This window comes from Thermobia domestica, chromosome 4, assembly GCF_964235325.1.
Source record: "Thermobia domestica chromosome 4, izTheDome1.hap1.1, whole genome shotgun sequence".
NCBI classification, from domain to species: Eukaryota; Metazoa; Arthropoda; class Insecta; order Zygentoma; family Lepismatidae; genus Thermobia; species Thermobia domestica.
In genome coordinates, this window is record NC_137457.1 from 258,348,069 (window position 1) to 258,363,352 (window position 15,284).

The window sequence follows — 15,284 nt, forward strand, 5'->3', positions numbered from 1 at the left end:
CCCAAATATTTCAATGACGCAGTTTGCGTCATAGCCCCCCTTGTGGGCACCCCTGTTTACCATATTGTAAAAGGGGGAACAAGACAAGGCACGCAGTACCTCTCAACAACTAATATCAGAGACATTGAGGTCTTTTAAATCATCTTTGACTTCTATTTATCATGTAATAATGAAGCAAAACTTACCAAAACACTGAATATATTAATAACACTTGTGTAACAGTTTTGACAATATAACATCGAATTCATCACACACAGTTCAATAAATACACCTTGACTTTTCTGAACTGATGTCTTGCAATGCAAAAAGAATATGAATGGGGGAGTATATGTTCGTACATTTGCCTCTTATTTTTGAGAAGTTGCTTTTAATACACAAGCTTTCCTTTTTTACGTTTGGGTTTATTTATCCTCCAAAATAGTAAAAAGTGTTCTGCAAGGATTGCAGGAACTTAGTTAGGTATCCAGCATACAGAATTCAATATTAACAGCACAAAAATAACGTTGCTCTAGTGCAGCTAAGTTGCAAGATAGATAGATAAATGACCAACTTAGAGTAATAAGTTATGTATGTCTTATGGTGAAATTTGGGTTCAAAAACAGGCTAAATTAAACAGGTGGTCAAGTTAACCGGAAGAAACTAAGTATTTGTTATATAAATCTTGTTATGTTTTGATAGTTGTTGTAGTATGGTTAAAAATATAAAGTAAATCTTTTGCCTTTTTGCAGATGGCTTCGAAAGCATCGGATAATTCTCCAACAAAATGCACCATCCACAGAGAGACTCCAAAGCGGCCGCATATGGAAACGTCTTGTTCGTTTCGTTGGAAGACAGAAATTGTAGGAGACGATAGCGGATACTTAACAACTTCTCCAGAATCTGCTAGGTTGTCTTCAAGTAGAAAAGTCGGAGTCGTAAGTTCGACTTGCTCATGTGGGGCGCTGTCTTACCCTTCTTTGAAACGTGCTGTCAAAACTGAAGAAGCTAAAGAAGATCCACTGTGCACACCTAATTTCCCAATAGAATGTTCAACAGATGATCATTCCGTGGCTGAATTGAAACAAAAGACTGGTATTAAGAATAGTGTAGTTTGTCCAGCACGAAAGCGGGCTATCGAGAAATCAAGAAAGCTGCTTGATCTTTCAGGCATTTCAGCAAGTGATGATAGTTTAGAAACTTTGCGATGTCAAAAGAATTCAGAATCGCGACAGATTTCGCGTAGCAGTAAACTTATTTTTAGAAGTGAATCGGTTAGTCAGTTATATAAACCTAAACATATTCTGAAGAATAGACGAACAAAGTCTTTAGATGAAGCTACTACAAGTGGGTTTTCTTTCAACAGTGCATCCTGTAGTAGTTCTCTAAGTGACTTACACTTTACTAGCCATGATCATTCTTTTATAAATGATAAAGTGTTTAGCCCAGCAATCAATGAACCGAAGTTGGCTAACGATCAAAAGACTACTCTTTACACTCCAGTGTCCTCGAGTTGTCAACGAAAGACTATATCCCATAGCACACCTCTACGTCGTTCCTTAGAAGGCCGCGAGTATGTTGACTTTATGTGGTACCTAATTGAGCAAAACAATTTCTTGCCAGTTGCATCGTGTATTTTAAGTTATTTAGATGCTGAAGATTTACGGAGAGTATGTCTCGTTAGCAAAACATGGAATCGCATGTGCCAAATGGACAGTAAAGCTAATGAAAGGCGTCTCAAGTATGTGCAAGAGATATGTTCCAATAAGGAGAATCAGCTATGGGTATGTATTTAATAATAATAATTTTCTTAAATCTTTTGTAAAAAGCCTGAAATATTTTGTTTTGAATTTTAGTGGATTTTCAGCTTTCACACAGAGCTAATCTGCTGGCTAATTTTGAAGATGGAGTTTATAGTTCTTTATAATATTATTATAGGTTGCGGATGAAGGGAAAGGTATTCGGATATAGAGTTTAGCTGCTAATATGTTGAATAAGCAGTCGCGAATAAATGATAAGGGGTGGTTCTTCAGCTTGGAAGTTTTCCATGAGGCTAACAAACATTTCCTGTAAAAAGTAAACTTAAGAAATTTTACAGAAGCCGAGGAACAGGGCACAGCCTCAGCAAAGTTAAATGGAGATGAGATATGAAACATGGAATATAAGATGTCTTTATAGGACAGGCACATTAAAAACCGTAATAAGTGAGGTAGAGAAATGTAGAATGAACCTGACAGGAGTTCAGAAAGTTAGATGGGATAGAGAGCACTGTAGACCGGATTTTTTTTTTTTTTTTTAATGGAGAAGAAAATAAAAATCACCAGCTATGAACAGAGTTTTTCGTTCACAAACTAATAATATCAGCAATTTAAGGGATTGAATTTGTTAATGATATACTTTCTTGTATTACTGTTAAGGGCCAGTGGTGTGATATTATTGTCCTGAATGTGCATGTCCAACAGAAAATAAGGATGATGATATAAACGACAGTTTTTACGAAGAAGTAGAACGGGAATTTGATCAGCTCCCGCGATACCATATGGAAATTCTATTAGGGATTTTCAGTGCAAAGGTAGGACGTGAGAGAATATTTTCAAACCAGTTATAGGGAATGAAAATCTGCATAAGGAAATTAATGACAGCGGCATTAGATTTGTGAACTGCGCAATATCCAAATACCTTATCGTCAAGAGTATTTCCTCATCAGATATTCATAAATATATTTGTACTTCACCAGATGGAAAAACAATCAAATTGATCACGTTTTAGTAGAAGCAGTCTACCATAATTGATCTTCGTTTGTTGAGAAGAGCTGACCTGCACTGATTTTTATGAGAGCAATGATTTACCTGGTAGCAATGATTTTTATGAGAGATTATCGTTGAGAAAAGAAAGTTTTCCGTATCTGAAAATGGAGAGGTTTAGTTTAAAGAAATTAGAGGATCAAGCGAATGGGGAGTACGAAATTTGAATTGTCAAATAGATCATCGGTTTTTAGAAAGTTCGAAATGTACTTGTGTTGAGGATACTTGAGTTAAAATTAAGAATACCAGTTAATAAAAGCACGCGAAAAAATATAGGAACAAACCACGGTTCGAAAAGGAATGTACTAAACTAGAAGAGAAAGCAGACGAAAATACGTTGGCTACAAAATCCGAACGATAAAACTACACAAAATTCCGGACATCTGGCGGTAAACTTCAAAAACTTATAGATCAAAGAAATTATTGAACTTGAAGATAGTACTAAAAGCAAAACTATTCGGGACATGTGTAATGGCATCAACATTTTTAAAGTTAGGCTATCAACCTCAATTTAAAAAAGCGGAAGGTACACTTCTCATGGATACAGATAATATTTTGAATAGATGGAAAATTTTCGTTGACAGTTTGCTCAACACAGCCGAAAAATAATGTACGTGGAGAAACTGCAATGCATACAACAGAACCGTACATTCCAGAGCCTAACCAAACAGAAATAGAAATTGCTGTAAAGAAACACAAATCTCCGGGTGTAGACGAAATTAATTGGAGCTGGAGGAGAAAAGTCATGGAACGAGGTGCACAAACTCATGCTCATCTGGAATAAGGAAGAATTCGCACAAGAGAGGAAAGAATCAATCATTGTCCTAATTAACAAGAGAGGCGACAAAACTATTGTAATAATTATCGAGGCCTCTCTCTTTTGTTAAAATCCTTTCAAACATTCTATTAGCAAGATTGACTCTATACGCAGATGAAATTATTGGAGATTATCAGTGCGGATTTAGGCAAAATCGATCAACTATCGACCAGAAAATTTACCATTCTTCAAATTCCTGAAAAGAAATGAGAATACAATACTTCGATAGATCAATTATTGATTTCAGAAAGGGTACGACTGCTAGGATGGAAACATTGAACATTCTTACCGAATTTGGAATACCGAAAAAGCTAGCTAGATTAAGATGTATTTGAGTAAATCCCAAAGTATAGTCCGAATAGGAAAATAGTTCATGAGCTTTCACGTCGACATGGCCTGAAACAAGGAGATAAGTTGTCTCAATTATCATTCAGTTTGTCCTAGAATCACTGTAAGGAAAATCAAAGATAGCAACCAGAGCCTAGAGTTGAATGGCACTCATCAGGTTAAGGTTTATGCTGGTGATGTCAGTCTGATAGGGGATGGTATGAGGACAATAGAAAGATATGTAGAGGTTTTATTAAACACTTGCAGAAATGGATTTAGAATTAAATGCAGAGAAAACTAAATACATGAAAATTCGCTGTGACCGTAATATTGCAAATTGTGGATATGCTAAAATAACAAACAATATTTTTGACAAAGTGAATACTTTCAGATATCTACGATCAACATTAACAAATCGAAACCATATCCACGAAGAAATTGTTTATCGATTGAAAGCAGGGAATTCATGTTATTATTCAGTCCAAAATCTTTCGCGAATGCTGTTGAATTTAAAATTATAATTATGCCTGTTGTACGGTTGCAAGACATGGTCGCTTACTTTGAGGGAAGAACACAGGCTGAAAGATTTGAAAATAAAATCCAGAGGCGAAAATTCGAACCTAAGAGGGACGGGAATGACTGAAAAATAACGAGAAGATTTGGTGCGAGCGGTCCCGGCTTCGATTCCCGGTGGGAACATTCGGTCGAAAAAATGTAACAGCTTTTTCAGGCCAGCCATCTTGATTGAGGTTTTTTTCTGGGTTTCCCTCATTCACACCATGCAAATGTCGCGATGGCCCCTAACATAATGCTTCCAGGACGCTTCTTTCCTTTCCTTTCATCGAATAGTGCTCGCCGAGGGACGCCATCCCTCATGCACGTAACGGGTTAAAAGGCCTTAGGTGAAGACAGCCCAGAAATCTAATTCCTAATCATAATAAGAAAACCCCAAAATTATACCATTTACCCAACATTGTTAGGTCATTAAGTGTAGGAGGCTTAGGTGGGCAGGTCATGTAGCTAGACTGGAAGAAAGTAGAAACGCTTTCAGAATTTTAACTGGATACAATTGGAAAAAGACCAATAGGAAGACCTAGGCACAAATGGGAAGATAGTATTAAAATGGATATTGCACAAATTAAAGATACAAAATAGAAAATGAATCCAGTTGTCTAAAGGTAGAAATCAATGGAGGAGTTTTGTGAATGTGGCATTGAACTTCTGGGTTCTATAGGCCATAGAGTGAGTGAGTGAGTTAAGCATGAGAAGCAAAGGGTAAATGAAGAAATGGCTTTAAAAAAAAAATTCTTATGTCTGCCATTATTGTAAGGTTCGATGATGTTAGTGTTGCCAGGTCAAATTTAAAGAACGTAAAGAATATATAATTACAATGAACTCTTAAATGAAGCCCATAACGGGTGCAAGGTGAGTTCATTTTTATAAAACGTAAGGAACTTTTCACGATTTTTCAGTCTTATCTATATTCTCTGAAGAGAGAGAATGTTCTTAAACATACGCAGTATTTGAAAAACTTATTGGTTTTTCTTGTTCTCGCAGAAAAGGCTGTTACTTTTTCATATTTCTATTTCTTACATATTTTATTATTGAGATTCCTTAGGTGTATGTGTCTTTTGTAAAACGTACTCAGAAATTTATAACTCAAAAGATAATTTTACGTAACTGTCTACAAAATATACTTAATTTTTTTTTTTTAATGATCTTGACTTATTTGCATTTAAACCTAAATAACTCGTCGCTTTTTACACTTAAGAGTATACCATATTTTTACAAAACCTTTTTCCTTAAACTATTATATGGTGTCGTTTGTTACAGTTTTTCTCTTCTAAGTTACACTTTTGTGAGAGTACGTTTCACAGAATATACACAGATCAATCGCAGAAATAAAATTTGTAAGAAATAAGAGAGCGTGAAAAGAAAGTAAAAACCTTTTCTATCTGAAAAAGAAAAAGCAAGTAGTTCTTGAAATACTTTAGATATTTAATGCACATTATCTGCCTTCAGGAACATGTAGAAATTGGTGTGGAAAGTCCCAATCAAATGATCACATCAAATCATATAATATTATGTCAATAAGGCTTGAAGGTACTATGGGATGCACGTTATGTAGTTAAAAAATAATTTTAAAACAGTGTTTTTTAGTACAAACGTCCTAACAAAAATGTAGAAATATACCAACTGTTTCGTCAAAACATTGTCGACTTCATCAGCATGATTGAAAAAAAATAGAGCTGCACAATCCGTCACATTACGTAGTTGCTTATAACTTTAAAAAAAAAAAAAAAAAAAAAAAATGAAATGAATGAATTCTTGATACATTACATAAGATGGAAACGTTTACCTTCTTGATTCATTAAATTGAAGAAACACGAACATGTGATCAAACTTACATAGGGTATTCACTTCAGAAGGAATTTGGATCGAAGTAAAGTAACACTCTACGTATTACGTCTATTTTTCTCAATCATGTTTAGAACAAGAAAACTATTTCATACTTTTCCTGGAGATATCATGACAGACAGTTTCAAGACCTCTTTCTCAATGCACCCTTTTCCGCCAACTGAGACATGGTGAGGAGTTTTTTTCCTTTTGTAAGATAACGTACTTAAACAAGAAACCTTTGTGCGGTAAAGAGAAAATAAATAAGTTGAATACATACTTTCAAAATATGTTAATAAAAGGGTAGAAGATGCATCTTTTGTATGTGTGTGTTTGTGTGTTGCATTTCACTTTTTTGCCCTCTCTGTTGGTTTAGCGGCTAGTATGCGCGCGTTTTATACGTGGGGTCCCGGGTTCGATTCCCGGTAAAGACACTCGGTCGAGAAGAAGTAAAATCTTTTTCAGATCAGCCATCCTGAGTGAAGTTTTTCTTCGGTTTTCCTCATTCACACCAGGCAAATACTTGGAGGGTACCTAACATTAAGCTTCCAAGCCGCTTCTTACTTCCCCACTTCCCCAAGTAGTATGATCGCCGAAGGACATCATTCCTCAGTCGTGACAGGCTTAAAAGACCATAGATGCCGGTAATGCCAAAAAATATATATTCTAATCCAATGGAGAGAGCCTTGAAAAATTTGGACGCATTATGGTTCGGATTCCAACTTAAACTGCTCCTCATGTCTATTACTGATTAATACAACAGATTTCATAATCTAACATTATTGACAAAATCATCCCACAATTCTATGAGAAAAGAAAGAAAAAAATAACATGTGAAACACTACTGTCTGGTAACTCCTTTTTATGTTGTGCAGTTTCTATATCTTTAATCAACATATTTTGGAAGGATGGATTTAACTTACTTTTCCCTTTACAAATGTTTCTTATTTTTAAGCATGAGTTTTTGGGGAAGGAAAGAACGCATTATCATGTCTTAGTTGGTAGCGTTTTGCAAGAAGATACGTTCAGAAAGAGGCCAGTGACATTTTGAAACAGCCTATTATGATATCGTTATTTCTAGGATGCAGGGCAAGCTGAGAAATCTATTCTCTTCTAATATTCAATATGCATCCTAGAGCTTCCTTAAGTAAAATACTTCTCAGTCATACTTATTGAAAACATAAGACGGAGCGGTTCCTTCTTGAAGGATTCCTGTAGTCGTGAATTTGTTCGAATTCTTCTGGCAGGGAGGTGTATAGACGAAGTTTGATTTCCAAAATGTATTCTGCGTACGCCCGTTACATTACATTATATCAATCCATATTTAAGTGTAGTGAGCAAGACACATAACAGTACCGGGAGCCACGGTCGCTCCAGTGCTAGAGCGCTTACCTCTGGTGCGACCAATCTGTGGTTCAGTTCCCTGGGTAACGCGATTTTGTGGTGGACAACATCGTGTCCGTGAGTTTTCTCCGGATTCTTCCACATTTTTATTCCACCAATTATTTCATAGCAATTCAGTTTCATAAAGCATTCGTCTCCTACAGGGCATAATCGTGAAACGTAAACCCAGAAATTTCAATTTTTTTTTTTTTTTTAATTTGAGTATCCTTCAATTAGAACATTTGACCCATACACAACTGCACTTTCATTCCTAGTAATAATAATCTAATTGATGGTAAATCTAAGTATTCGTTAAAGTATACACACATGAGACATATGTTAGCTTTTTTTTTTCTCATGGTCGTTAGTTTTCTTTATCTTCACTTGATGAAGTTTTTTTTTATTATTATTATTTTTGTTTTATAGGAGGTCATTAGTAGCAAAAATTCCGAAGAGAGGCCTATACTTCGTCGTAGAAATACATTGTTTTTAGTTAACAACTATCACTGCAACGAAGGTGCAAGTGAAAGCGTACGTCCGCCTCAGCCTACTACAAGCCCAACGAAAGCACGATTTCAGCTTTTCGTACAGGTAAGAATTACCCCTATGTTGAATACAAGACGTTCCATTCAGGTCATTTTTTTTTAATGGTCTTTTATAAACTAGTAGTTCACTGAGAGTGTGATAAACATAAATATTTAAAAAAAATCGTAATATAATCTCATATCGCTAAATTATAGAGAAAGATAATGTAATAAAAAAAAAAAACGAATGGATTGAGGATATTTGATACAATATTGAACTTCACACTAGTTATGGGTCTCAAACATCATACGCTTGATACATCTAGGATGGGGAACACATGTTTCCTCCTGTGAAATAAACACAAGGAGAATAAAATTGAAGTTGAAAAGCCTATAGAAAATAGATTTGTAGGGAGACCAAGAAGATGATTGGAGGATAATAGAATACAAAAGTAAAAATCGGATATTAGAAATATAAATTATTCTTCTGACCTAGAAAACCTGGAATTAATCAGGATACCTGATTTTTTAAAGGATATAGTTTAAATCAGTGGTTCTCAATCTTTTCGGGCCTAGCGCCCCCTTGAATGAATGCAATTGTCCTGAACGCTTCCCGTCATCTTAACACAATCCACCTATAAACATGGCTGAACATAACACTTGGACGAAGCAGTCTAAGAAACACAAAAAAGCTTCAATTCTTAAAATCAGCCTTGAAGAATACATACATAAAGATATTTTATTAATTTTATTTCTGTCTTACAACAGCCATATTTTCCCTTATCCCTCCTCACTTTCTAACAGAAAAGGACCAACGAGCGTATCTTTGACCAAACAGTGATATAAATGCGTATTATAATCTACCTATTATTATTTGTTAAAAAAAAAAAAAAAAAAAAAAAATTGCATAAGTTGTAAAATGCATAACGGTTTTCGTTTGATAATAAGAAAAAAACTCTAACACGTCATGAAGTCTCAAAACCCACTAAATAGTCTATCATCCCTTTATGTTCCAGCGCCCTCTTTGGAAATGAGGACACTCCGTATTAACGCCCGCGTTGAGAACTACAGTTTTAACTGTCCATTCCTGAACAATTCTACACGATGGCTCAGGGTAGAACGCTCACGTGAGTTTGTAATGGACAATAACGTGGTGTGGATTTCTTATTCAGGGTGTCTATCGGTCACGAAAGTCATGAAAAAATCACGAAATTTAGCTTTTGGGTCACGATATATATAAGTATAGACTGGAATATTTTGTTCTATAAAACGTCGAAACTCACCACCAAAAATCACTGTGGTCGGCTTTAGATGCTACCAAATCGCAAGCAAAGCACGCTTTTATCGCATGCATGAAAATTCGGCCCGAATTCGCTCGTGAGAATGTGACTAAATTTTATGGTTTGGGAAAGGAAAGATCACGAAAAAGTCATGAAATTTCGTTTTGGAATTTTAGTAGACACCCTGTTATTGCACCAATTCTTTCATAATCATCCACTCTTTAATCATCTGTCTGCTAGTGTAAAGGGATTTTAATTCAGTAATTTAATTTTACTTTTGAACAACTTAAAAAACACCTAGTAATTGTATTGTGTGTGTGGAGTTAGTGCATGCTTGTTAAGGTATGATTCTATAGTGATCAGTTTGGTGTTTTTATCTGGAATGCTAATAACTCTTCCCAGAAACCCTAGTTTTTTCACCCATCGGAGATATTTGTCCCTAGGCACCACAAAAGGAGTTCGATCAAGATTGATGTATGGGTTCTTGAGATATCACTGAGCCATTCCACGTGGAATCAACCAAATTAAAAAAAAAAAAAAAAGTCTCAGAATTTGATGAAACTTGGTGTACATGTAGACCCTACGAGATATGATCATGCACCAAATTTTAGCTCTTTTCCCCCCTCTGTAGTTTGAGTACAGAGTGGTAAAAAATGGACAAATTTTTATGTTTTTTGTAGAACCTTGTTAGCTTCAATTGGTCATATCTCACGTAAATATTGAGCTAGAGAAAAATAATATACCATTTTGAAGAGGAAAGAATAGGTTACAAGATATGTGAGGAACATTTATTTAAAAATGAAATATTTTCCGGGAAAATTTTGAATCGGTGATATCTCAAAGTGCCCATTTGATTTCCTCGAAATTAGTATCAAGATAGCCCCATATGTCTGGCATAAGTGTGCCAAATGTCAACTTGGGCCAAGAATAGGCCTAGAGTCTACAATGATTTTAGTATGACCATGTCGAGAGAGACATCTCGGGTGCCGATGTGATAACTTACTCAGACAAAATTTCCAAATTCATAGCAAGAGTTAAATAATATTGAACTGGAAGTAAGATCAAAAACAAGCAAAGTTCTAGATGAAATGAAAAGTAAAAGAGAATCTGTTTCTTACATGAAATGCCAAGGAGTGATGATGAATTTTCATTTGAGGTGGTAGCACATAAAGTTTGTGTTTTCAGAAAGAAAGAATGATTGATAACGTCTAGGCAAACATAACAATTAATAAACATTATACTTATTTTGGAAGCAGCTCACACTTACTAAAGAAGAGTGCTGGTATATAAGTGTTGTAGAAGAATGTATGTTAGTGATTCTACTTACTTTTTGATCAAAATTTTTCCTTTTCCTTTTTTTTTTAAAAAAAAAAAATTATTAAAACTCCTTTGGCGTTGACAATTATGGTTCTTTTGTTTTAATTGCAGGAAGGAAGAAAACTTGAGAATGGCGAGAAGTTGGAGCCGTGTCCACGCTGTACATACCCCTCACATGTGGATAACAGTACAAAGCGCGGTCGCTGCAGCAGGCTGAGTTGCTGTTTTGAGTTCTGCACACAATGCCGCTGTGAACTTCATGATAATAGGCCGTGTTCAGTTTCTTTGCCTGGTCGCTCGAGGCAAGGATCTGTAGGTAGTAAACAAAGTCGACGGAATTTGAGACGCTTGTGATATATGTCTGAGCTAGTCTTTAACAATTATTATGCATTTACTTTGTCTCCGTGGAGGGAATTTCAAAGTAATTATTTTAATGATCTGAATTTGCTCAAAACAATTGTTGGTGTCAATTTTAAACTTATAGCTTAAGTTGGCATAATGATGTGGTTTTGCCAATGTGATATTCAGAAATTTTATTTTCTACACTTTTTAACTTGATGTGCCTTGATGAATCAGTCATTGTACTACTTGTGTGATAATTATAGAATTTCTGAGTTTTAATTACTGAAAAACAATGTGCCTTGATGGTCTCATAACATACAAATCTAGTGCCAATTATATATACATATAATATAATATAATGCCATATACGTAAAGTTTATAGTGCAATGAACTCTTAAATGAAGAGCTATTATTATTAAGTAGAGATTTAAATTGTACAGTTGCGTAAATAATGGAAAAGCGAAAGCGAACCATCATAACCAGCGGATAACTGCCATTGTATCTGTGTTTTTTTTTCACATGTTTACATTATCTTGTTTATATATTCTATGTATATATTGTTTTATTTATGTCAAAATGTGTGAAATGTTCCTTCAATTCTTTTAATTAGAAAGTCTTATCATCAAAAAAAAAAAGAAAGAAAAAATATTTTATTTACCTCAGAATGAGATTGTTTCAATTATTTTGTGTACTTGATTTCATTCAAACAGCATGCTGTAAATACTTCTTTCAAATCATCAAAACAGAATTAAATATGAATTTTTATAAATTAGTTGTCTTATGTATTATTCCTAACTAGCTTCGCTGGGTTAAAATGAAAATTTAAATATACAACTCCGTATCTCATGTGTTAGGTACCCGTGAAATATGCTGTTTTCGTTTTTTAGTGGCCTCAATTTAATCAACATTGGAAAGATCACTGCTCATTTCAGCGATCCCGAAAACTTCTGGATTCGACACTAATATCGGTCATTTTCTATCATTTTTATATATCTCTCCCTCCCCCAAGTTGCGGGGCTGAATTTGATTTTAAACGAGATCGGAAGTGTCACTATTCATCTCAGCGACCCCAAAAACTATGGATTAGACACTAATATCGGCCATTTTTCAATCATTTATAGATGTTCTTCCTCCCCTAAGATGCACCGTCAAAGTAATATGACAAAACCATCTCAGGTGTAAACCTCATCTATGATGAAAATCTCGAGATCGGTTGAGTGGTTGAAGAGTGATGAAGTCAGAAAGACAGTTACTTTCATTTTTATTTATTTATTTATTTATTCCTACTCCCCTCCCTAAGTTGCACAGTCAAAGTAAAAAAATAAGTCATTACAGGCCCGAACCTCATTTGTGCTGAAAATTTGATTAAGATCTATCTATCCGGTGGTTCAAAAGTTGAGTTTTATTTATTTTTATACAGGGTGTTTCAAAACAACACCGACAACGTTTGGGAGGTGATTCCTGACGCCAAGATAAGACAAAAAGTATACACCAACCTGGGTGCACAAATGCTTCCTTTCGGAGTTATACGCTGCCGAAAACTTGAAAAAATGAAGTTGAAAGGTCCATAGCTCCATTACTACGGGACCTACAGTAGTCGGGCCAAGACTTCACTTAGGAACTAGTATGTGTGCTATTCAAATATCCATGTTTCAGAATCCTGTGGTACTTCCGCAACAATTTTTTATAGAGGTAGCTGGTGAGTACTTCAAATTATATATCCGTAGCCAAACTCTCTGCGTCCTTTTCTTAACCAAATGGACAAGAAAGTTTAAAATATTTTTTATTATTGTACTGTAAGTCAAAAGTAGAGATAGTTTACCGAGGAAATCTATAAAAATCTGTAGTTAGTGCCTTACTATTTACGCCTTGTTAACCGAAAGGCGACAGATAATAAATGCAAGTGAATAGTTACCAAAAAAAAAAAAAAGAAATGACATGAACAGTAATCTTAGACTAAAAAAAAAAAAAAAAAATCTTGTCAGTTCCGTTTCAAATAGAGATTTGAGAGAGAATGGGGTTTATTTTGAGTTTAACACCTTTTTCAGCAGCGAAGCTATACGAGACAGGACCTATTGATTAACGTGGAATCTGAACCACATAGCTCCCGCCGGGAATCGAACCTGGGTCTCCCACACCAAAGGCAAATACCAGACTTATTTAGTGGATCATCAAAATAACTTTTAAATCCGATAAGATGTTTTTCTAAACTTTTCGCGAGGATACTGGAAGCAGATATGTTATGCTTTGCAAGAATTCGTTGAATTTTTGTCGATAATTGTGGGAAGTAAGAGATTCCTATCCATGTTTTTACTTCTTTGGGAATACCTATTTTAAGGGCTTGCACTGTGGTTTAATCAAAGATGCAGATCACACAAATATAAACCAGCTTTAAATCTGGATTTTGGCAACATTGATAGAAGCTGGTTACCTACTTTTGATGCGTATTTTGGGTCTGGCAATAGTGACGTAACATAGACATTGCGCTTCCTTCAACTCAGCACATTCTTTCTCACCGTGCTCTGCTCGTGGTATTTTAGCATTCTTCTTGTAATATTCATCTATTCAGTGGTATATATTCCTTTTTCCAAACTTTTTTTTCAACCGTTTTTTAACCTTGTTTCCTTACCACTGAAGACGGAACTAGTTTGTTATTCCGACACGTGTGGAATGTGTTTGATTTCCCCACGAGAGGATTTATTGGTAAGAAATCAGTATTTTGCTAATGTGTCTTCGTATCTCAAAAGTGGTAGTTATATGACAATGATCACCAAGATCTCAGCCCAATGGACTTTTTTTTTTAATCTGAGATAAAATGAAACATTTTTTTCTTCTCAATTATGGATCTAGAGGATTCACGAAAACTTAATATATCTCAACTTGAAAAATCATCATCCAACAACATTAGTGATGTAGTACTAATGCAATTTGCACTTGAAAGTATGGAGGGTATAGAGTTGGAAATCTGTTCGCTTATTTGTGAAAGGGGCATTGCGTTCAAACTTGACCACAACTACACCCTAAACTATTCCAGTCAACTTCTTCCTCCACCCCCTTTTTTGTTAACTCTTTTTTCTTCTTCTTCTTCTGGGGCGGCGGTGGCTCAGTGGTAGAGCGTTCATCTCTGGTGCTTGGGGTGCCGGGTTCAATCCCAGCCCCCGCCAAGTGAACTTTGTGGCGGACAAACACCGTGTGCGTGGGTTTTCTCGGGGTTCTCCCGTTTCCTCCCACTTTCTTCATTCCACCATTTCATTCATTTCTCATAATCACAGTCTCCTTTAGCCTAACCGGCATAATCGTGGGACGTAAAACTCAAAGATTTCATTTCATTTTTTCTTCTTCCTTGGAACCAGTGTTCACCATTCTCTTGTTTTTATTGGCTTCCCTCCTTTGGAACAAACTTTCCACCCTCTTTTGGAGCCTGAATGCATCATACTTATGGTCCCATTGCCAGATTCACTGTTCGGCTTCTCATCTTCCTTGGAGTCTGTTTCCTTCAGTATGCGATTCAGCTTTGTAAGTAGCATTCAGCTTCCCTTTGCAGCCAGAGTATCTACCTCTCTATTAGGCTTACCTCCTGTGGAGCCTAAACTATGCTGTTTATCTACTCTTCGTAAATAGCATTCGGCGATGCAATGGTGGCAATCGAAGTTCCGAATGGCCAGATGTGATGATCAATGGAACTACCAGGAGAAAGTGCAAGTCTTCCAAGGTTGGGGTACACCACCACAACAGCAGGAATATCCTGGATATGGAACCCCTCCAGTCTTGGATTGCTCCAGAAGGGCCAGGAAATACCTCCACAGTGAGGTGTCAACTACGGAGGCCCTCTACGGCAACGTGACCTGGGGCAGTGAATGCTCCAGGATCCCCAACACCGCTGGGCGCTGGTTCAAGAACCAGGCTTCGAAGGAGGTGGGGTAGGGAAGCTGAATCGTGAATCGGCAAGTGGAAAATGCGAATACCGATGGAACTAGGCTTCAAACAAAGAGGGAAGCCGAACAATTAATCCAAAGATGCGGACATGGATGGAATCAGGCACTAAAGAATAAGGAAAACCTAAGAGTGAATCCGCCGTTGTCCATAAGTATGACAAGATGATAAACACTGGCACAGG

General features: G+C 36.0%; 1 protein-coding gene across 1 annotated transcript; it reads left to right on the plus strand.

The window, feature by feature from the left end:
- Positions 1 to 728: 728 nt before the first annotated feature.
- Positions 729 to 11,939, plus strand: LOC145684014 (uncharacterized; the record flags this gene model as incomplete). The annotated part of the gene is given in 3 exon segments (XM_081755812.1): positions 729 to 1,760; positions 8,131 to 8,295; positions 10,937 to 11,939. Coding segments are annotated over 3 exon segments (1,440 nt in total). The 3' UTR covers positions 11,180 to 11,939.
- Positions 11,940 to 15,284: the final 3,345 nt, after the last annotated feature.